The sequence below is a fragment of the Eumetopias jubatus genome, unplaced genomic scaffold, assembly GCF_037043125.1.
Source record: "Eumetopias jubatus isolate StellerSeaLion01/CBP00866 unplaced genomic scaffold, mEumJub1_p1.0 scaffold_11, whole genome shotgun sequence".
Lineage (NCBI taxonomy): Eukaryota > Metazoa > Chordata > Mammalia > Carnivora > Otariidae > Eumetopias > Eumetopias jubatus.
In genome coordinates this window covers 101051471-101074315 of record NW_028274817.1, presented here as the reverse complement: position 1 = coordinate 101074315, position 22845 = coordinate 101051471, and the positions used below count along the sequence as shown (strand labels likewise).

Genomic DNA, 22845 nt, shown 5'->3' with positions numbered 1-22845 from the left:
GGCGCCCCTTATGTGAGCATTCTTTACAACTATGTCATGGCACCTCGAATGAGCCTCTATCAACAAAAGAGAATTCTGACAAAATGCTTTACTTCTGGATTAATTTCCTACATAATATACTTTATATGTTATGCATACACCTAAGACTAAATCTAAATTTTGCAAAAACAGTTCGTGGGTGTGCGGGTGTGTGCGTGTGTGTGTATCTCAAGCAGGTTTTTCCAGTGTTGTCCAACCAACATTAGTAAGAATACTATTTATTGGGGACCGCACAAATTATGGATATTATCTTATTTAATCCCATGAGATAGGTACTCACAGATACTATAGGTAAGAAAACAAGCAAAGAAAGTTACTTCTCCAAGGATATATGAGTAACAGGTAAGTAGCAGGAGGATTCAAATTCACATCTGAATAGAGGCCCTGTCTGAACCTCCACGTAGAACTGTCCGTCCCTCAGCCATGCATTGCTAATAGTCCTTCATTTTACTCTAGGCCTGGCAGCAGAAACACAAGGGAATCAAACAAATTTCTTATCTCTCAAATATTGTCACCCATATGGGCTATCAATTTCTGAAGCTGGGTGATGGCTACACAGGGGGTTCACTCCACTCTTCTTTCTTTTTTTAAGTAACGCATCAATAAAAGTGCTCATCTAAAATCTGGATTTTTTTTGAAGCACTAACCTGTTACCTTTGACAGTTCTCTACTTTCCAACACAACAAAAAAAATCAACAGGGCTCATTTTAGCAGAAATTACCACACAGCAAGAGGTTACTAAACCAAACTTATTTGGTTAAGTTAGGGTAAATGACTTTTATGCTAAGAAAATCTGTTTATGCTCCATAAGTACCTAAAAGATTCTAAAGCGCCCAACCACCAGGGTAGATTCCTATGTGGGTTATGTTCTTCAATATCTCCCCCAATCAGAGAATTCAATTAAGATTTCAAGTGGAGAAAACAATGAGAAACTTATTACCACCTTTCAGTTAAAGATAGCTTTGTGATTTTCTAAGTGTTTTAAGTAAAACCCTCCCTCCATTCTTACTTCTAATACTGACTATATTTAGGAATTTCATCAATATTAGAAAAAATTTCATCAGGTTACTAAATATGTCTGTTTATCAATAATTTCCTTCTGAAAAACTCCACTGGTTCCCCATTACCAGCAGAATGACGTTCAAACACCTCACCCTCAAGGTCTAAACCCCAATCGGCAGATGCACACTAACCTGTTAAGACATCAGAAATCTCAGCTTAAGTGTAAGACCTATATTTGCTGCCTCCTGAAAGTCTGTCTCTGTCTTAACTTCACACCTTCATTATCTCCATGTTCTTTTCCCTCCTTTTCTCCCTTCTTTTCCCTTCTAAAATGCCCTCCCCTTTCTCCTATGCCTATACAGCAACACTATGCTGTTTAGAGCAGCGGGTCCTCACCCTTTTCCCCTTCACTCTATTAACCTTACGAAAGTCAGATGAAAACTGTAGACATGCATCCATACTGCACATAATTTCAGAAGTTCACAGATTGCCTTTGAAGCCATGAGCCTCCATTAAAAACTTATCTACGAAGGCGGAGCTGCAGACATGCTGTCTGCAAGAGGCATGACATACATGCTCACTTCTCCAAACCTGTAAATGCTGAGAAATTACCCTCCGTTGAGAGAGGTCAGGAAAATAAGGAATGGCTCCAAAGACAAAGTAAAGGGTGAGGTGAAGCCCTGAAGAATACACACGACTTACCCATGAAGAGCTTCAGGAGGGCATTCCAGCAGAAGAAATGCACTGAGTACATAGACGGACTAGTTGATGTACGAGTTCTCTCATTACCCGTGAGCATTACCAGCACTTACCACACTGAATTCTAATTATCTGTCCATGGGTCTATTTCTCTCACTAGCAGGTATGCACTAAGCACCCAGCGCAGGACCACATTCATAAACTCAACAAGGACTGCTGCACCAATAAATGTCAAAAGGTGAAGTGATAGGTCGGATCACAGAAAGCTTGTATTGTCACGCGATTTTAGGAGACTGGTTTCAAAACGTTCTGAAGAGTTTAACATTTTTTAGAACTCATAAATAGTACTTAGTATGTTAAGAATATATTATCCAAATCTTTTCGTTAGGGCAGTTTCGATTAGGACCACTGTCAATACTGTTACCTTCGTTCCTACAATTATTTATACTTAACAAAATTGCTCTGCCTTAAAATGCTCTACAGGGCACACTTGCCCAGATTCATACCGATATCATTCTAACTCCTCTGAATCAATGTACTTAAGAAAATAACTTTTAAATCTTTGGAATTTATAAGTACATTATATGCTTAAAAGAAAAAATGAACATATGAGGAAAAAAATATAAAATGCTCGGGCAGGGTGCACTTTTCTATTTTGACAGAAAGCAATTCACAGTAAATGAGATGCCATACCTTCGTTATAACTGTCAGTTATTTGACAATACTGATGAACCTATGGAATTCACACATGTGAGAAGACATAAAAGCATCGAATTATGGTGATGAGAACAACCGAAGGTGAAAGTCTCTCATCCATTGTGGAAAAAACGAAAAGACCCTGCCAGGAACAGAACCTAAAAGAAAAACACATGCCCTGGACAGCCATCCTCCCCAGTTTCCTGTCCACGCAGGCCAACAGAGGACTTACCGTGGGGACCGCAGTGGTGCAGCTGACCCTTCTGAGCCGTCTCTGCATCAGGTCATGCTCCATACTGTTAACTTCAGCCTTCAACCGCTCTAGCTCCTCTTTCTCAAGTTTCAACTGCTTGGCTAACCTCTCCATCCTTGCTCGCTGATGTAACAGCAAAGCTATAGTGTTACAGAGAGAGTCATTGCAGAGGGTAACATTGAACAAGTGACTGGGAAACTTCTATATGCACTGCTAATGCATAAAATACTCAAAAGAAACCCTGTCCTCCATTTTGAGTTGGCATTTACTCTTGTATCTTGCTAATGCTATTTTGCTTTAATTTGGCTCTTGTAACTGCTGCCAAAATGACGTCACCTGTACGTCCCTCTTGCTCTGTTGGCCTCTGTTTCCCTAAGATTGTCTTTTTAACTGCACCTGTGTAGGTTTTAAACCGGTTTAATACCAGGCATGTCGAACTACAGTCATAATTACTACTCTTATATAATGAAAGAATATGAAATTCTCAGATACCTTGAAATCTGAATAGACTTTTAAAAAAATTCTGTCCTTTTGGGCACCTGGGTGGCTCAGTTGGTTAAGCGACTGCCTTCGGCTCAGGTCATGATCCTGGAGTCCCTGGATCAAGTCCCACATCGGGCTCCCTGCTGAGTAGGGAGTCTGCTTCTCCCTGACCCTCCCCCATCTCATGTGCTCTCTCTCTCTCATTCTCTCTCTCTCAAATAAATAAAATCTTAAAAAAAATTTTTGTCCTTTTAGTTAGGTCCACTATTAACTAATCCACCATTAGTCTTCATCACCAATCCCACTTATAAATATACATCACTTAAAAATATATGTCACTTACAAACATTACACCCTCCAGGCCAATCTCATTAGAAATAGGATTCAAATTCCTTAACCGTGATAAACTTTAGCCCACCCGCTATGAATCTCCTTCCCCACTCTGTGGTCTGCTTTTTGACAGTATCAATTTCACCTGTCTATGCTTTTGTCCCAATGAGTGTTATTCCTAAAAACAGCCTTCTTAGGTCACTATTATCATGCTTATATTTTCATATTTTAAAACAAAGTCTGTAGAGAACTCTGAAGCACTGACCCTATTTTTTTTCTAACCCTATTCTTGGTAGCGATGCTATTGCCCAATATTTAATAAATACTAACCATTTAATTAAAACTAAACAGCTAATATAAATTTATTTTGAAAAAGCCACCTCAGCACAAAGATTAAATTTCATAAAAGGGCAAAAATTACCTTGCGTATAGGCATAGTCATCTGATCCAGAACTAGAACTCCTCTGGTATTTATGGCTTCCCTTTTCTCCCCCAGAGCCTGGTACCACTGAAATGGGCTGAATAGGTTCTGGCGCAGCAGAACGTTCTTCTTGGTCCACTAAATTTAAAAGATTTTCAGTCATTGCTCGACCTACAGTAATTTTAAAAACTGTTGTTGGGTTTGGTATCACTCGAGGAGATGGTGATGGAGCACATGAAGGTCCGGTTGGCTGTGTATATGTAATGTACACAGGATTAACACTAAATGGAGGTTTTGGTTGACTGGATATCCCTCTCGAAGGAGAACTTGAAGGTGGTGTGGTGGCTGTGTACAGTGAGTGCTGATTCCGTGGAGACGGCTGATTACTGATAGGTGAAGGGCTCCTGTTCATTGCTGTCCCAGGTCTTTGAGAGGGTTCAACTGTAATTTCTATCTTCTTCATGGATCCTTTGGGTAAGCTAGATGTTGTGTATGGGAGATAAGATACTGAATGGCTTCCCTGTTTCTGATAGCTAGGAGGTCCTTGTTGATATGGATGGGGTGGAGTAGTTGAAGGACTAGGAGGCATAAAGACGTGGGAACTTGGGTGGCCCAGCTGGGAAGGTTGCACTTGATGCTGTGGAGAGCTGAAGGGTGAAGGACATTGAGAAGGAGGTGGTGAATGGTAAGCAGGTTGAGGAATCTGCTGCTGTTTGGGAGAATACTGAGAAGGCTGATAGTTCTGTTGATGTGGATAAACAGGTAAAGGCCGTTGGCTATAGTGAGCCACTGGGCCCTGTGGTGAGGACTGCCATGGTGTAGTCTGAGGAGTTTGTCTTCCCGATGAACTCTGAGATGTCTGTCTAATATAAATAGAACCAGGAGACCCATAGAGATTGCTTGGAATTTGTGGAAGAATTTGTAAAGCTCTTGGTACAGTCTGTCCAGAAGGGAGGTTCTGGGATACTGTAACAGTAATCGGATTTGTGCTATACCGAGGTATGTGCATGTATGAAGGAGGTGGCGGCGGCGAAGGCCCTTGCATAGCAGACGGATTCATTCCTGTTGGCATGGAAGATGGTTGCTGAGGTGGCTGCGAAGGAGGAGTGGCTGCACTTCTGTTCTGTTCATTCATAAAAAATGGATTGTAGTTTGGAGTAGCAGCCACAACAGCTGGAGCAGAGTGTGGTTCCTGAACTAAACATATCAGCTGTTTACTTGCTGCATGCTGTGGATCAATATGTCCATCACTTGAGCTATGTACCAGTGTTCGACCCCCGTTAAGTTGTGCCCCATCTCCTGGGTGGTAGCTACTAGGAGAATGGATACCCAGATTAATATGCAAAAGGCGATTTCTATTCATCCTGTTGTCATCTGGACTATGGTATTCCATATATAAGTATTTGCTACTCTCCTGGGAAAGGGCTCGGCAACAGGCTTCAAGATTGTTGTTGTTCTAGGGGAGAAAAATGGTAAAATTAATACTGACAAAATGAACAAATCTTAATTGAAGTCAAGCTTTGCAGGTTATGCAAAGACGACTGTCATAAAATAAGTAGAGAACAGCATCTTAAGCACGAACAGCTTCATAGTCACCTACCCTGACAAGGAGATCCCAAACAATTCATACTGTTTCACAGACATTTAGTTCCTATGACTGGTACTCCTGCTACTGCTACACAAATGGAAAGCACCCACTAATGAACAGTGTGACTCAACTCCAAGTCTTCTGAGTGCAAATCCAGGACTCATTTTAGGTCTGATGCATCTCAACAAATTAACATGTTGGGCCAATCTTGGATTCACCACGATGCTCTAACATATAAGTTAAAGCAATATTCATCATTAATATTTAATCTGAAAAACATGGGGGCGCCTGGGTGGCTCAGTCGGTTAAGCGGCTGCCTTCGGCTCAGGTCACGATCCCAGGGTCCTGCTTGGGCTCCCTGCTCGGCGGGAAGCCTGCTTCTCCCTCTCCCACTCCCCCTACTTGTGTTCCTGCTCTCGCTCTCTCTCTCTCTCTGTCAAATACATAAATAAAATATTTAAAATAAATACATTAATAAACAAACTGAAAAACATGAAAATAACCATGCTTTAGTTTTCGAAAGGCACTGAAACCACAAAAGGAGAAAAATTATAATAAAATTCCTAGAGTCAAAACAATAAAAATTCTAAAGCAGCCTTTTAACCAAATTTATCCCTATTATAATTTCAACTATCATTAGGAGAGATTAAGCTAAACAAAGAAATCAGTAAAAACAAGCACACTTTTTGAACTATGGTTCCACAACTTGGCCAAAGTTAAGGCTATTTAACAGAAAACCAGGTCTCGACTGCCTTAATGAAATTCACTCACACTCCCAGTCTCAACATTTTTTACCCACTGAAAAGTAGCTTGGTCAACTTTCAAATCATTGTAGGATTTGAATTTTTTGAGTCACTACACCTACACTCAAAGATGGTAATACCAGAGTGACATTTTAGATACTCCAACAATAATCAACTAATGAAGGAAGTTCTTTTTAATTTGAAAATTATAAGGTAGTTTTCCATTAAAATACAAAATTCTGAACTATTTTATTAGCCTAAAGCACTATTATCCATTGCCCTTGGAATAAAATTTCTCAATTTCTGTGACTTTCTCTGTAGTTCATAAATAGACAGATAAGCACATACATACCTACTATTGCATACTGATTTTAGGAAAAAGCACAGTTTATATAAAAATGAAAGGAAACACTTCTACTTCTGCTGAGAAGCAAATAAGGTTAAAACTAAAACAGAACATACAATGCTGTAATTTTAGAGCTGGAAGAACTTTTAGGGTTCATCTATTCCAACTCAACTCATTTACAGATGAGGAAAGAGATGCCCAAAGAGTTACATGGCTTGAGAACAAGCACTTAACTAGTTAACAGAGGAGAGCCAGTTCTAGATTCTCCGTCTCCTACTCCCACTGCTGTTTCGACTATAACACAGTAATTTCACGGGAGAGGATGTCAGGCCAAAAGTAAATTGCTATACTAAAGCTTTAAGAAGTAAACAAAGATTCAGTTAAGCAAACCTTTGCAAAATGAATTCTCAGAAATTTAAAGAATTAGCTTCATCAAAACTCCATACATAACCTGTATCTGTTGCCTTATATAAAGCTTTGATACTAAAATTCTGAGTCATAGAGAAAAGCAATTGCTGAAATTTAAGAAGAAAATTGTTAAAACTCAAAGTATGGCCTTTCTAAAAGTCCTACTTAAAAATCACTGTGATCAAGGAAGAGAAGCTAGGTATTAAGCAAATTTGGATCCAAAGGATTTAAACTGCCTACTAGAAAATGACACTGACAGATATCTGAAAGAGAAGAATATGTAAGAAAAGTGAAAATAAAGTATCTCTGCAATTGGACTGAAAGGAGAACAAAAATCAGTCCGTTTTATATGAAATCTAAAGCAGTCGTGGATACTTCACTATTTGACATTTGTATCAACGCTGCTGAAATTTCATGTTTTCTACAGTGAATTAGGGAGCCTGAACAATATCCTCACACAAAGACCCCAATTCACAATGATACAAAGTTGGTTTGTCAGCCTATTCAAATGAATGTCTATAGTAACAAGGTAAGTAAATTTTCACAAGAAAAAATTGAAACCAGCAATACAAAGTATTTTAAGTATTATTTTTATGAAATCATTTTTAAAAGAATACCACCAAAATAGATTCAAATGTTATCTTTAACCTGCAGAATGCCTTCAAAAGAAAAAAAATGGATACAAAATTTTCCAAATAGTAAATATAAATAAAGAAATCAAAATCAGTTAGTTGGATAAAGAGGTCAGAATTCTTTTCTCTTTCAGGCGCCTGGGTGGCTCAGTCGGTTGAGCGACTGCCTTCGGCTCAGGTCATCATCCTGGAGTCCCGGGATCGAGTCCCGCATCGGGCTCCCTGCTCAGCGGGGAGTCTGCTTCTCCCTCTGACCCTCCCCCCTCCCATGTGCTCTCTCTCTCTCTCTCTCTCTCTCTCATTCTCGCTCTCTCAAATAAATAAAATCTTTAAAAAAAAAATTTTCTCTTTCTTTTTTCTTTTTCTTAAGTAGACTCCGTGTCCAATGTGGGACTTGAACTCATGACCCTGAGATCAAGAGTTGGATGTTCTACCGACTGAGCCAGCCAGGTGCCCCAAGAGGTGAGAATTAAACAAACAAACAAACAAACAAAAACCATATATAAACTCTTGAAAAGATCAAGGCAAAAAAAAAAAAAAATCATACTCCTAAAAAGTGACCCTAAATTGAGAGATGACAGGTCCAGAGAGAGAGGCTTTAAGACTGTATATTAAATGTAAACTACTGAGTCTTTAAATGCAAACAGAAAAACTTTTCAGAGCCACTCAGTGGTAGTAAGTCCCCATACCAATAAATTCTATTAATCCCAAAGGAACAAAGAAGAGAAAGACTTGGGTCAATGTAAATTAGCAACAAATATTCATTAAGCTCAATTTAAAGTTCATTCCTTCAGTTTAGTGTGATAAAGACTAAGCCATGAAAAAATACAGGTGATAAAGGGATAAATTAAATTTGGAAAAAACAAAGTCAGAGATGGGGGATAGGTGGTAAGGATAGGTAAGGAAGGTGACTGCTAGGAAATGGTTTTAGCTAAGAGCCTCACTCATGCTTGGTTTTACTCCAGTGGGAAGCACCTTTGCTCTACCAGAGACCAAAATGCAGCTGAAGTAAAAAACAGAAATTCAGACTGGGAATGTGTGTTTGAAAAAACAAAAAGCAAGCTATAATACAAAAACTGTAAGCCCGAAGGTCTAGACCTAGTAGAAGGGCTAGGAAGCACCTCTTTTACCACAATTGTTCTGTTCTATTTGTAATTAACCTCCACTGTATATAGGCTTAGGTGATAACCTGAGCCGCTCACACTGCAGTAAGGTAGAATTTGAACTGACTGTAGTGTGAGGAAGTCCAGTGGGCAAGACAAAGGTGCTGTACCCAAAAGTGAACCAAAGAGGGAAATGCTGTAACCCAAAACACACTGAGATCCTGTGGAGGATGATGCAAAATTCAACAAGGGAAGCATTAGGCCGGTTTCTCTCTTGTCCCTTGAATGGGAAAACACATTCTACCCAATATTAAAGATACATTTCACTACAAGACAACCAAACCAAAGGAATATGATTAAACTAGAGAAAGTGGCCTTATACTTAAAATTACCTATTAGTAAGCATTTATCAACCAGAAAAACAGTAAGAAAGGGACTGGACTCTATACACTTTAAAAAATAGGCCTGGGGCGCCTGGGTGGCTCAGTCATTAAGCGTCTGCCTTCGGCTCAGGTCATGATCCCAGGGTCCTGGGATCGAGCCCTACCATCGAGCTCCCTGCTCAGCGGGAAGTCTGCTTCTCCCTCTCCCATTCCCCCTGCTTATGTTCCCTCTCTCGCTCTCTCTGTCAAATAAATAAAAAAAATATTAAAAATAAATAAAAATAAAAAATAGGCCCAAAAGTATATAGCCTAAAAAGTTTTGATAAATCTGAGATTCAAAATTCAAATCTAAGGATTTGGGGACTGATCAAACAACTCTAAAAATGTAAAAAGTGAAATACGAACATAATCAGTTTTCATTTTGCTACATGCCTTTTTCTCCCCCCCAAATCAGTGGTTCTCAAGGGGGTAGGTTTTGCCTCCCGTAAGATATTTAGCAATGTGTGGAGACATTTTTGGTTGTCACAACTGCAAGAGTGCTATTGGCATCTAGTGGTAGAGACCAGGAATGCTGCTAAACAGCCTACAATGTACAAGGCAGGGCCCCACAACAAAGATTACCCAGCCCAAAATGTCAACAGCACCATGGTTGTGAAATCCTGCTCTAAGTATCTCCTACTGCCCTCCACATAGACAAAAAAACTTAAGGAGAACTGTAGCTTAATAGCACTATCATTGCTGGGTAATCTACCTGTAACATGCACTGAGACACAACACCCTCTGGAATCTCCGGGAAACGTTGTCGGAGGTCATGGAGAACCTGCATATCAAGCTGTGGAGTGCTCTGCGCCATGCCAGAACAAATGGTGGTCAAGTATCTGTTAGGAAACTGATGCTAACCGGCCTTCCAATAGTAATGATCTTCCAACACCGCATTCATTTTCTATTAAAAGAAATCAAAGTTAATCACTATGTTTGTACACCTAAAACTCATGTAACATTGTGTGTCAACAATAATTCAATAAGGTACGGTTGAATTTACTTACATATTTCACTTTATTCAAATAGAAATGATCACTATGTTAAAATGGAGAGTTGTAAAATTGACAGATTCAACTTAGCCAGACTTTTCTGATATAATATAGCCAATCCCTGGTTTAGAAACAAAAAAAAGCCAAAAAACATCTGAAAACCTGTTTCATTTTAATGGCTTAAAAAATAAAGCAGCAGCTAGATTAAAACTACAGAGTATTACTATTTGGCAAAAATATTTTGCTAGCCTTGAGAAATGCTACTTATGTATAATCACTCATATTTTCCCAAGGTCTATCACATCACTCCCCTAAAGCACAGTGATCATTTTGATGTCCGAAATAATAAGAAAAGAAGGACTTGATGATAACACCACAAAGCATTACCTGTCCTGTCTTACATCCTACTTGTACTCTGAGGCCAAAAGATTTGAATTTGAAGTATGAGTAAGGGAAACCCAAAGTCTAAAGGAAATAACTTAGCGAACAAAAATGGAAACTTAGAATCCTTTGTTTTTAACCACGATGCTTTGCTGGAGGTGAGGTGGGGGATGGACTAAATGAGAAATGGGAATTAAGGATGGCACTTGTGATGAGCACTAGATGTTGTATAAGTGATGGATAACTAGATTCTACTCCTGAAACCAATACTACACTATATGTGAACTAACTTGAATGTAAACAAAATCTTGGAAGAAAAAGAAATTCATTAATTAAAAAGATCATGCTGCTGACCCATCATTAGCCAGACCTACATAGCTAGGCTTTCACTTATTTCTGATGCCACTGACAGAGGTGCTAAGATGGCAGGATTTAAGGGTACAGTTTGAGTGTAGAAAATTAACATCCAATCTCACCGGCACTACTCAAGTTGAGCACCCACATATAAATAAGGCAACTAGTGAAATAATGAATTCATAAATTCACTGGCAGCACCAAGGGTCAATGAACTGATACGTGTTTTAATACAGCTGACCTTTGAATGACATAGGGGTTATGGGCACCAATCCCAGTGCAGTCGAAAATCCGTATTTAAGTTCTGACTCCCCCAAAACTTAACTAACAGCATACTGTTGACCTTACTGATAACATAAACAGTCGATTAATACATATTTTGTATGTTAAATGATGTATTATATACTGTACTCTTACAATAGAGTAAATTAGAGAAAAAATATTACGAAAATCATAAGAAAAAAACGTTTATAGCACTGTACTGTATTTATTTTTAAAAATCTGCATATAAGTGGACCCATACAGTTCCAACCTATGTTGTTCAAGGGTTCAACTGCACATATTTCCCATTTTTTTAAAGGGGGAAAACGTAGTGTATACCATACAACCTCATAATTTCTGCTGTGTTCATTCACTAGATGGTCAAATATTTTTAAGTATGTGAAGTAAACACCTGCATCATCTTAAGAGGCATGGAAACCATGATTGTAAGCTACATGGTCTAAACCACACACATAAGGAAGGGTCATTCCACACCAAATCTTCTTTACCTTGCAAATAAGTCCTGAAACTTTAAATCATGTCATTACTTGGGGCAATGTAGAGAACTACAATCAATATTTCAAAAATAAAAAATGTTCGGATGGGTGTAAGAAGGCAGCATAGGAAGACCCTGAACTCACGTCCTCCCATGGACACACCACATTTACACCTATATATACATCAATTCCTCCCGAAGAACAAAGGGCTGACAGGACACCTTCCGCACAGTACAAGGCTAGAGGGACCTCAAACAGAACGGCAAGAGAAAGAGATGCATGGTAACAAGGGCAACCCCCCGCCCTTGACGCCACAAACTGCGATAGTGGAAGGTATCACTGCCCAGCGCACTGAAAAAAAGCTGCAGTTTAAAGGGTTAACTAGACTGTAAGTGAAGGAAAAACCATTTATTGACCCCAGAACATCCACCCCAGTGGGGTAACGACTGGAAGTCTCCCTGGGGTCGGAGGTGCTGGTGAGTGCCACTGGTGACCTGCCCACTCCCACCGTGACAGTCCACGCAGGAGCAGGGACCGGATGTTCTAGACAGCCTGTCTCTTCGGCTAGTGCTGGACCCCAAGCACACACCAGGCCCAGCCATCTAAGCAGGGGAGCCCCAGTGAGGCGCACGCCAGGGCACACCTCGCCTATATCCAACACAGCTCCAGTAATCTCACCAAGGGGGCACAGTGCAAAGCCCCTTGAGACACTGCCATCCACGCCAGGTGCTGCTCCAGTTTTCCATTAGGGTAGCCCTGCTGCAGAGTGCCCCAGGACCCCAGGACCACACGGATCGCAGCTCCAGGCAGCAAGCTACCCAAACGTGCGAGGAACACACAGTCTGCGCGGAGGATGTGTCTACACAAGGCCACTCCTCTAAGACTGGGAGAGGCGGCTCTTCCACCTCATTCATAGAAACAAACACAGAAAATCAGATTTAAAAAAGGAGCAGAGGAATATGCTAGTAAGACAAAATTTCAAGGAAATAACTAAACCAAAATGAGATAAGCCATCTACCTGACAAAGATTTCAAAGTAACGATCATAAAGTTGCTCAACAGACTTGAGAGAAGAGAGGATGAATTCACTAAGAACTTCCACAGAAAGACACTGTTTTAAAAAAAAAAAAAAAGACTAAAGTAACTGAAATAAAAAATATACTAGAGGTAATCAACAGATTAGATGATACAGAAGATGCAGAAGAACAGATGAGCAATCCAGAAAATGGGAACAAAAAACATTCAAGCTGAACACCAAAAAGAAATGGAATTTTAAAAAATGACAACATCAAGCAAATTAACATTCTCATGATATGGATCTCAGGAGACTAAGAGAGAAAGGGGCAGAAAATTTATGTGAAGAAATAACAGGGGCACCTGGGTGGCTCAGATGGTTGGGCATCTGCCTTCGGCTCAGGTCATGATCCCAGGGTCCTTGGATCGAGCCCCACATCGGGCTCCTGGCTCAGCGGGGAGCCTGCTTCTCCTTCTCCCTGCTCATGCTTTCTCTCTCTCTGTTATCTCTGTGTCTCAAATGAATAAATTAAATCTTAAAAAAAAAAAGAAAAAGAAATAACAGCTGAAAACTTCCCTAACCTACAGAACAAAAGAGACATCCAGGTTCAAGAAGCAGAGAGCCCCAAAGAGGGACATACCAAAACACGTAATAATTAAAATGTCAAAGATCAAAGATAATGAGAAGATCTTACAAGCAGCAAGAGGAAACCAAACAGTTATGCACAACAAAAAAACCTATGAGGATATCAGCTGATTTTTCAGCAGAAACACTGCAGGCCAAAAGATGTACTCAAAGTGCCAAAAGGAAAAAAAAATTGACAACCAACAATCCTCTGCACTACAAGGTTATCACATAAAATCAAAGAAACAGAGTTTCCCAGACAAACAAGTTAAAGGAGTTCATCACCACTGAACCAGCCTTACAAGAAATGCTAAAGGGACTTCTTTAAGTGGAAAAGAAAAAGCCATGATGAGAGGGTAAGAAAACAATGAAAGGAAAAAATTTCAAGGGTAAAGGCAAACACACAGTACATCAATCACTTACGCTGCTAGTACGAAGGTTAAAAGGCAACAGGAGTAAAATCATTTGTACTTAAAAAATTAAGGGAGTCACAAAAAGATGTAAAACATATAAAAGATGGATGAGAAAGTAAAAATGTAGTTCTTTTAGAATGTGTGATAGAACTTTGGCAATGAGCAACTTAATATAAACTGCTATATACTTAGGATATTATGTATGAACTTCAAGGTAACTATAACACAAAAACCTGTAAGAAATACACCAAAAAATAAAAAGGAATCCAAGCATAAAACTAAAAGTCATCAATCACAATGGAAGAGCAAGAGAATAAAGAAACAGACAACTACAAAAGCTATCAAAAAAATTAACAAATGACAGTAAGTACATACCTATCAATAATTACTTTAAATGTGAATGGTCTAAATATTCTGATCAAAAGCCACAGGGTATGCATAAAAAAAAAAAAAAAACAAGACCCATCTACATGCTGCCTAGGAGAGACTTAACTTCAGACAAAAAGACACATACAGACTGAAAATGAAGAGATGGAAACACATTCCATGTAAATGGAAGCCAAAAAAAAAAAAACTTGGGTCGCAATACTTCTATCAGACAAAATAAACTTTAAAACAAAGACTGCGAGGCACCTGGGTGGCTGAGTTAGTTAAGCGGCTCAGGTCATGATCCCAGGGTCCTGGGATAGAGCACCACATCGGGCTCCCTGCTCAGCAGGGAGTTCACTTCTGCCCCTCCCTTTGCCCCTCTCCTCACCTCCCTGCTTGTGCTCTCTGCTCTCTCTTGGGTTCTCTCTAAAATAAATAAAATATTAAAAAAAAATAAAATAAAACAAAGACTGCAACGGAAGACAAAGAAAGGCATTATGTAATGATAAAAGGATCAATCCAACAAGAGAATATTACAGTTGTAAATACACACCCAACATTAGGGCACCTAAATACATAAAACAAATGTTAACAGGGGGCACCTGGGTGGCTCAGTCGTTAAGAGTCTGCCTTCGGCTCGGGTCATGATCCCAGGGTCCTGGGATCAAGCCCCACATCGGGCTCCCTGCTCAGCGGGAAGTCTGCTCCTCCCTCTCCCACTCCCCCTGCTTGTGTTCCCTCTCTCACTATCCCTCTCTGTCAAATAAATAAAATCTTTAAAAAAAAATGTTAACAGACGAACCATGAGAGACTATGGACTCTGAAAAACAAACTGAGGGTTCTAGAGGGGAGGAGGGTGGGGGGATGGGTTAGCCTGGTGATGGGTATTAAAGAGGGCACATTCTGCATGGAGCACAGGGTGTTATGCACAATGAATCATGGAACCCTACATCAAAAACTAATGATGTAATGTATGGTGATTAACGTAACAATAAAAATTTTTTAAAAAGATTATTGCAACAAAAAAAAACGTTAACAAACGAAAGGGGAGAAACAGAATAATACAGTAATTGCAAGACACTTTAACATTCCACTTACATCAATATATAGATCACTGACACAGAAAATCCAACAAGATACACTGGCTTTGAATGACATATTAGACCAGAGGGACCAAATATGTACAGAACATTCCATCCCAAAACAGAAGAATACATAACTCATTTCAAGTGCACATGGAACATTCTCCAAGATAAATCACATGTTAGGCCACAAATCAAGTCGCAATTAATTTAAGAAGATTGAAATCATATCAAACATGTTTTCTAATGACAATATGGAACTAGACATCAGTAACCACAGCAACAACAAAAACTGGAAAAACACTACCATGCAGAAGCTAACAAATATGCTACTAACCAACCAATGTGTCAACAAGGACATGAAAGAGGAAATTTAAAAATACCTGGAGACTAATGAAAATAAAAAACACAACAATTCAAAATCTTTGTGACACAGCAGAAGCACTTCTAAGAGGGACGTTTATAGTGATACAGGCCGATCTCAAAAAAAACAAGAAAAATCTCTACACCTGAAGGGACCAGAAAAAGTAAGGACAAACAAAGCCCAGGGTTACCAGAAGGAAGAAAAGAGTAAAAATCAGAGTGGAAATAAATGAAATAGAGACTGAAACACAATAGAAAAGATCAGTGAACCAAGAGCTGGTTCTTTGAAAAGATAAAAAAGAACCCTGATAGACCTTTAGCCAAACTCATCAAGAAAAAGAGAAGAATCAAATAAAATCAGAAATGAAAGAGGAGAGGGCGCCTGGGTGGCTCAGTCGGTTAAGTTGGCATCCAAGTCTTGATCTCAGGGCTGTGGGATCAAGCGCACACTGGGCATGGAGTCTGCTTAAGATTCTCTCTCTCCCTCTCCCTCCCCACCCCCCTCTCTTTGTGTGCTCTCTCAAAAAAAAAAAAAGGGGGAAGGAAAAGAAAAGAGAAAAATGAAAGAGGAGAAATAACAACTGACGCCACAAAACCACAAAGAATTATATGCCAAGACACTGGACATTGTAGAAAAGATGGGTAATTCCTAGAGATACACAATCTTCCAAGACTGGATCAGGAAGAAGAGAATATCTGAAGAGTGATTAGTTCTAGTAACAAAACTGAATCGATAATCAAAAAACTACCGCCCCCCCAAAAAAGTCCAGGACCATATGGCTACACAAGTAAATTCTACCAAACATTTAAAGAGCTAACACCTAACCTTCTCAAAGTATTCAAAAAAATAGAAGGAAAACTTCCACATTCATTCTATGAGACGAGCATTACCCTGATATCAAAACTAGGTAAAGACACTACAATAAAAGGAAATTACAGGGGTGCCTGGATGGCTCAATTGGTTAAGCGTCCGATTCTTGATTTCAACTCAGGTCATGATCTCAGGTTCATGAGATCAAGCCCCACATCGGTTCCACGAGGAGTCTGCTTAAGATTCTCTCCCTCTCCCTCTAACCCTCCCACCCCTGCTCACACACTCTCTTAAAAAAAATTAATTAAAAAATGACAGAGTACTATCTCTGATAAACAAAGATGCAGAAATCATCAACAAAATATGAGCAAACCAAATTCTACACACTGACAAAGTCATTCACCACAATCAAATGGGGTTTATTCCAGGGATGTGAGGATGGTTCAATATCTAAGAATCAATGAACCTGATACACCACATTAACAAAAGGATAAAAAGTATATGATCATCTGAATAGCTGGAGAAAAAAATTTTGACGAAATTCAACATGCATCCACGATAAAAACACTCAACAAAGTGGGTTCAGAAGAAGATAACTGAACATAATACAGACCATAGATGAAAAACAGTACGCTGAATGGAGAATAAGTGAGAGTTTTCCCCCTAAGGTCAGGAACAAGACAAGGATGTCCACTCTCACCAGTTTTATTCAAGACGGTACTGGAAGTCCTAGTCACAGCAATCAGACGCTAGAAATAAAAGGCATCCAAAGTGGTGAGGAAGAAATAAAACTCACTATTCACAGATGACAAGACATTATACAGAAAAAACGCCAAAGATACCACCAAAAAACTATTAGAATAAATGATTTCAGTAAAGTTACAGGATACAAAATACACAGAAGTCTGTTGCATTTCTATACACTTAACGACAAAATGAGAAAATTCCATTTACAAGTGCATCAAAACAGAATAAAATGTAGAAATAAACTTAACTAAGGAAATGAAAGACCTGTACTCTGAAAACTGTAAGACACTGATGAAAGAAACTGAAGATGACACAAACAATTGGAAAGATCCATCAGGCTCATGGAGTGGTATAATTATTATTGTTAAAATGTCCATACTATCCAAAGTAATCTACAGATTCAATGCAATCCCTATCAAAATACCCACAGTATTTTTCAGAGAACCACAACAAATAATCCCAAAATTTGTATGGAACCACAAAAGACCCCAAAGAGCCAAAGCACTCTTGAGAAAGAAGAACAAAGCTGGAGATATCACAATCCCAGATTTCAAGCTATACTACAAAGGTATAATAATCAAAATGGTATGGTAATGTACAAAAATAGACACATAAGATCAATGAAACAGAACATAGAGCCCAGAAAGAAACCCCGGCATACAGAGTCAGTTAATCTACAATAAAGGAAGCAAGCATATACAATGGGGTAAAAACAGTCTCTTCAATAAATGGTGCTAAAAAAAAAACTGGAGAGCTAATGCCAAAGAATGAAACTGTGCCACTTTCTTACACCATACACAAAAATAAACTCAAAATGGATTAAAGACCTAAATGTGAGACCTGAAAGCATAAAAATCCTAAAAGAAAACATAGTCAGTCATGTCTTAGACATCAGCCTTAGCAACATTTTTTTTTTTTAAGATTTTATTTATTTGACAGAGAGAGAGAGAGAGAACGAGAGCAGGAACACAAGTAGGGGGAGTGGGAGAGGGAGAAGCAGGCTTCCCGCGGAGCAAGGAGCCCGATGCGGGACTCAATCCCAGGACACTGGGATCCTGACCTGAGCGAAAGGCAGACACTTAATGACTGAGCCACCCAGGCACCCCAGCAACATTTTTCTTCATGTCTCCTTAGGGAAACAAGAAAAACTATGGGGACTACATCAAACTAAAAAGCTTTTACATGGCAAAAGAAACCATCAACAAACAAAGAAGACAACCTATTGAAGGGGAGAAGATATTTCCTATTGAAGGGGAGAAAACATATAAAGAATGCATACAACACCAAAACCAAACCAAACCAAAACACCAAACATTCCAATTAAAAATGGGCAGAAGAACCTGAATAGGCATTTTTTCCAAAGACATCCAGATGACCAAGAGACACGTGAGAAGTCACTCAACACCACGCATCATCAGGAAAATGCAAATCAAAATCACAATGAATTAGCACTTCACTCTTGTCAAAATGTCTAATATCAAAAAGACAAAAGTAAGTGTTGGCGAGGATGTGGAGGAGAAAAATCCTCATGCACTAATGATGAGAATGTAAACTGGTGCAGCCACTATGGAAAACAGTATGAAGGTTTCCCAAAAAATTAAAAATAGAACTACCATACAATACAGTGATTCCACTGCTGGGTATTTACCTGAAGAAAATGAAAACCCTAATTTGAAAGGATACATGCACCCCCATTTTTACTGCAGCATTATTTATAATAGCCAAGTTATAGAAACATCCCAAGTGTCCACTGATAGCTGAATGGTAAGGAACATGTGGAATATATACACAATGGAGTATTACTCAGCCACAAAAAAATAACATCTTGTCACTCACAACAACATTAACCTACAGGGTATTATGCTAAGTGAAATAAACCAATCACAGAAGGACCTATACTATATGATTTCACTTACATGCAGAATCTAAAAAAAAAAAAAAAAGAACAAGCAAGAAAAAAGAAACAGACTCATAAAGAGAGAAGAAACTGGTGGTTGCCAGAGGAGAGGAGGGATGGGCAAAATACATGAAGGGGATTAAGAGGTACCAACATCTAGTTATAAAATAAATAGGTCACAGGGATAAAAAGACAGTAGGAAATACAGTCAATAATATTGTAATAAAGATGTATCGTGAAAAATGGTAGCTACACTTATTGTACTGAGCATTCCTAATGTATAGAATTGTTGAATGAGTCTCTAATATGACATTGTAAGTCCACTATCCTTGAATAAAAAAAATTTTTTTAAACTGAATAAATCTTTGAAAAACAAAGAAATAAAGATATTTAAGGAAAATACTGAATTACTTTTGCTCGTTTATAATTAGATAGATACTTAAAAAAACATCATGTAATCTCAAACCTGATATTGGTTATAGGCAGGGCATTTCGTTTTGCATACAAACTGCTAGCTTTCACTGGGTGTCTGGCTTGCTCTCCTCTTCCTTCCAAGCTAAGACTGTCAGGAGTTATGTACACTCTTTTTGTCTACCAAGTGGCCACAAAGCCCATACCTGTGAGACTCTGCCTAACCACAGGTTAAAAAAAAAAAAAGCCATCAGTGACTGTTTTAATGACTTCCAGTCACAACACGAAAGCTATCCAATGAACATGAAGAAAAATTAAAATGTGGGGGAATATGACCGGCACATATATGGGCTTTCTGTCCACCCTGTACTCTTCTCCCTACAATCCATACCTTAGTCTGCTTTAACCTGGCTCTTATCACTGTTCCACTGAAATACCACAATCTCTCTGCTGCTAAATCCAGAGGATATATTTTCTGGTCCCTATGCCCCCTTGATCTCTGCAGCATCTGACAATACTGATTGCTCCTTTTTTTAGCCTCTTTGACAACATACTAGCCTGGTTTCTTCCCACCTCTTTTGTCCCATTAACGTCTGTCTGGTTTTTGCCCTAAGTTGCTTCTTCTTTCCATTCTACATCCTTTTAACCAGTGATCATATCCACTAGTAGGCATTCAGTAACATTTAAAGGCTGAGGATTCCCAAATTGGTATCTTGAACATCATGCTCTCTCCAAGACTCCAGACACATAGAGCCACTTGCCTACTACAGAGCACCATCTGGATATGCCCAAAGATAATTGTCAATATGTTCAAAAAGGAAATCCTCACCACAACCCTTTCCCCAAATGCTCTCTGTTCTCTCCACGAATGTTACCACTATTCACTCAGTAACAATACGAGAAACCAGGGTGTGATCCCTGACTTCCCATTCTTGCACAACCAACTACAGGGTGAAACAGAGCGGTTATGGTTTCCACCACAGTTCTGCCATCTGTTAGTGTCTAAGAAAATACTCAATCCTCACACCTTTGAAATTTCACCTATAAAATGGAAATAATAGTAGGGCTGTAGTAAAACTTAAATGTCAAACATTAGTAAGTCAGAAAGCACTAGTTACCATTATTCGGGGCATTTCTGAATATTGTCATCAACATTACGGCTCCAATGTCATGCTGCTCTCTCACCTCTGGTCTTGCCTTCCTCCCACATCACAGCCAGAGTATTTGTGTTCTAAGATGCAGATCTGATCATGCCCCCTCCACTCTGCATCCCAACAGAACAGAGCCAGGTGTGATTCTGTGCATGGCTGTCCTGTGCTACCTCCTCCTAGGGCATGAGACCATGATCATCCATCTGCCTGAGATGCTTTTCTTCCTCCCTCCCCACTGCTTCTTGAAGCCACATCGATCCTGTACACGTTGGTACTGATGGCACTTCCTCTAAGAGGGCTTCCACTGACAACCCCCTTCCCCGAGTCCTACCGCCATGCCTCTCCTCTACCCACAGCGCGCTAGAGGACCCTCCACTGTGCTTTCACTGCAGGTTGTGCTTATCCTCACAGGCGCACTGAACACACGACACTGAAGCCACCAGTGTATCTAAAGGTCTCTCATATAAACTGTAGCTCTATCTAGAACATGCTGTTACACCACAGAGTGGGGGAAGTACTCAAAAATGATGGGAGCTTGTCCTAAGGACCTGAGAGCCAGTTTGAAAAGGCTCCCACTGGCCAAACCTGTGACAATTTGAGTACCAAAATAATTAAGGACAGTAATGAATTACAGGCCTGTAGAAAACAGGAACCCATGAGTCGCTATCAGTATTAAATACACACGTACATAAATGGAGAAGGGAGGACTTTTATTTATAGTAGAATCCAACTGGTAAACATGCAAGGAGTGCTGAAGCCCAAAAAAAATCATCATTTTGCCAATATCACAGTACAGACTGCTTCAAGAAAAAAATCATCAATGGATGCTAAATCTAGGAGTAGATTTGGATGAAGAGTAGTATGTATGAATGGTCTTCAAGTATCTCCCCAAAGAACTGCTTATTAGTTGTGGGGGGAGAAGGGGAGATTACATAGTAGATAAATCAAACAGTATCATGATTAGTAATCAAAATTAACATCAATGAGGGAAAGATGGACAACGTACACCTCTAGATGGGATACCCTGAGAAAACATATTACTTTCCAATATTCCAGTCAGGAATGCAGAACCTGAGGGGTGCCTGCGTGGCTCAGGCAGTTAAGCACCCGCCTTCCATCTTCGGCTCAGGTCATGATCCCAGGGTCCTGGGATCGAGTCCTGCGTCACGCTCCCTGCTCAGTGGGGGAACCTGCTTCTCCCTCTCCCTCTGCCTTCTATTCCCCCTGCTTGTACTCTCTCTCTCTCAAATAAATAAAATCTTAAAAAAAAAGGAATGCGGAACCTGAAACTTATGAGGAAAAAGACAAGCCAAAATGATAAATGTTCTATTTAAAAAAAAAAAAAAAGAGGGGTGGAAACAGGGTGAGAATGTCATCTTAAAAAAGCCAATGTCATAAAAGAAAAAGGCAAGAAAAATACCACAGATTAAAGGAGACAGAGTACATGACAACTTAATCTAATAAAATTCCTAGACTGGGTCCTACACTAAGTGGGGAAAATGTTATAAAAGAATGGATCAATTCAAAAACTAATGATGTAACGTATGGTGATTAACAATAAAAAATTTTTAAAAAGAATGGATCAATTGACAAAATTGAAAGATGGTAGATTATGAAAAGTATTCCATTATGTTTAATTTATTGAACTTACTAAGTTTACTGAATTGCTAACTGTGCTATGGTTCTATGTGAGACTACACTTAGTTTTGGAAATTAGGCAGTGAAATATTTAGGGGTAAACAGTATGACAACTTACTCTCAAAATGATTCAGGAAAAAAAATATACCATGTATGTGTACATGTGTGCCTGTACACAAACACACACACATACATGCACAGAACGAGGGCACAAATAAAGCCAACAGGGGAAATATTAATAGGCCAATATGCATCAAGGATATAAGGTGCTCTTTGTAAAAATTTTTACTCTTGCAACTCTGTACCTCTGGAATTATTTCCAAATAAAAAGTCAAAACAAAACAAAACAAAAACAAAAAGGCTGTAGTTCTAGTCAAGGGCTATGCTTTGTTCACCCCTGCATTTCCAGAGCCTGAGCTCATACTTGCTCATATGTCTGTTAAATAACGAAGAGTCACTTTTACTATACCAAACCAATCTACCTAATAAAATAAAAAATATATAGACCAACCTTGTCCTGTACCTCCTATGCACACCCCCCAAAAAATATTGGGAGATACAGGGATCACCTCTGTAGAATAATTTATGAATGCTTAGGAAAAAGGGAAAATAGATTTAAGCTACTAATTCTTTGAGTATGTTTTTCCAGTTTTCTACTCTTAAAATATCCCAAAT

General features: G+C 39.2%; 1 protein-coding gene across 7 annotated transcripts in view; it reads right to left on the bottom strand.

The window, feature by feature from the left end:
• The window catches only part of TAB3 (TGF-beta activated kinase 1 (MAP3K7) binding protein 3), a 56299-nt gene that overhangs the window by 20094 nt on the left and 13360 nt on the right, over nucleotides 1-22845 (bottom strand). For 5 of the 7 annotated variants that reach the window (XR_015769469.1, XM_088028837.1, XM_088028841.1 and 2 more), the window contains exons 4-6: nucleotides 9878-10069; nucleotides 3924-5379; nucleotides 2669-2829 (exon numbers count right to left, since the gene is read on the bottom strand). Coding sequence is in view for 6 of the 7 variants with exons in the window: in XM_088028837.1 (XP_087884963.1) it covers nucleotides 2669-2829; nucleotides 3924-5379; nucleotides 9878-9979 (1719 nt within the window). In the remaining variant the exon portion in view is untranslated. Of the gene's footprint in view, nucleotides 1-2668; nucleotides 2830-3923; nucleotides 5380-9877; nucleotides 10070-13026; nucleotides 13182-22845 lie in introns of those variants that run through there. The other 2 variants (XM_088028839.1, XM_088028840.1) reach the window with 2 other exon arrangements.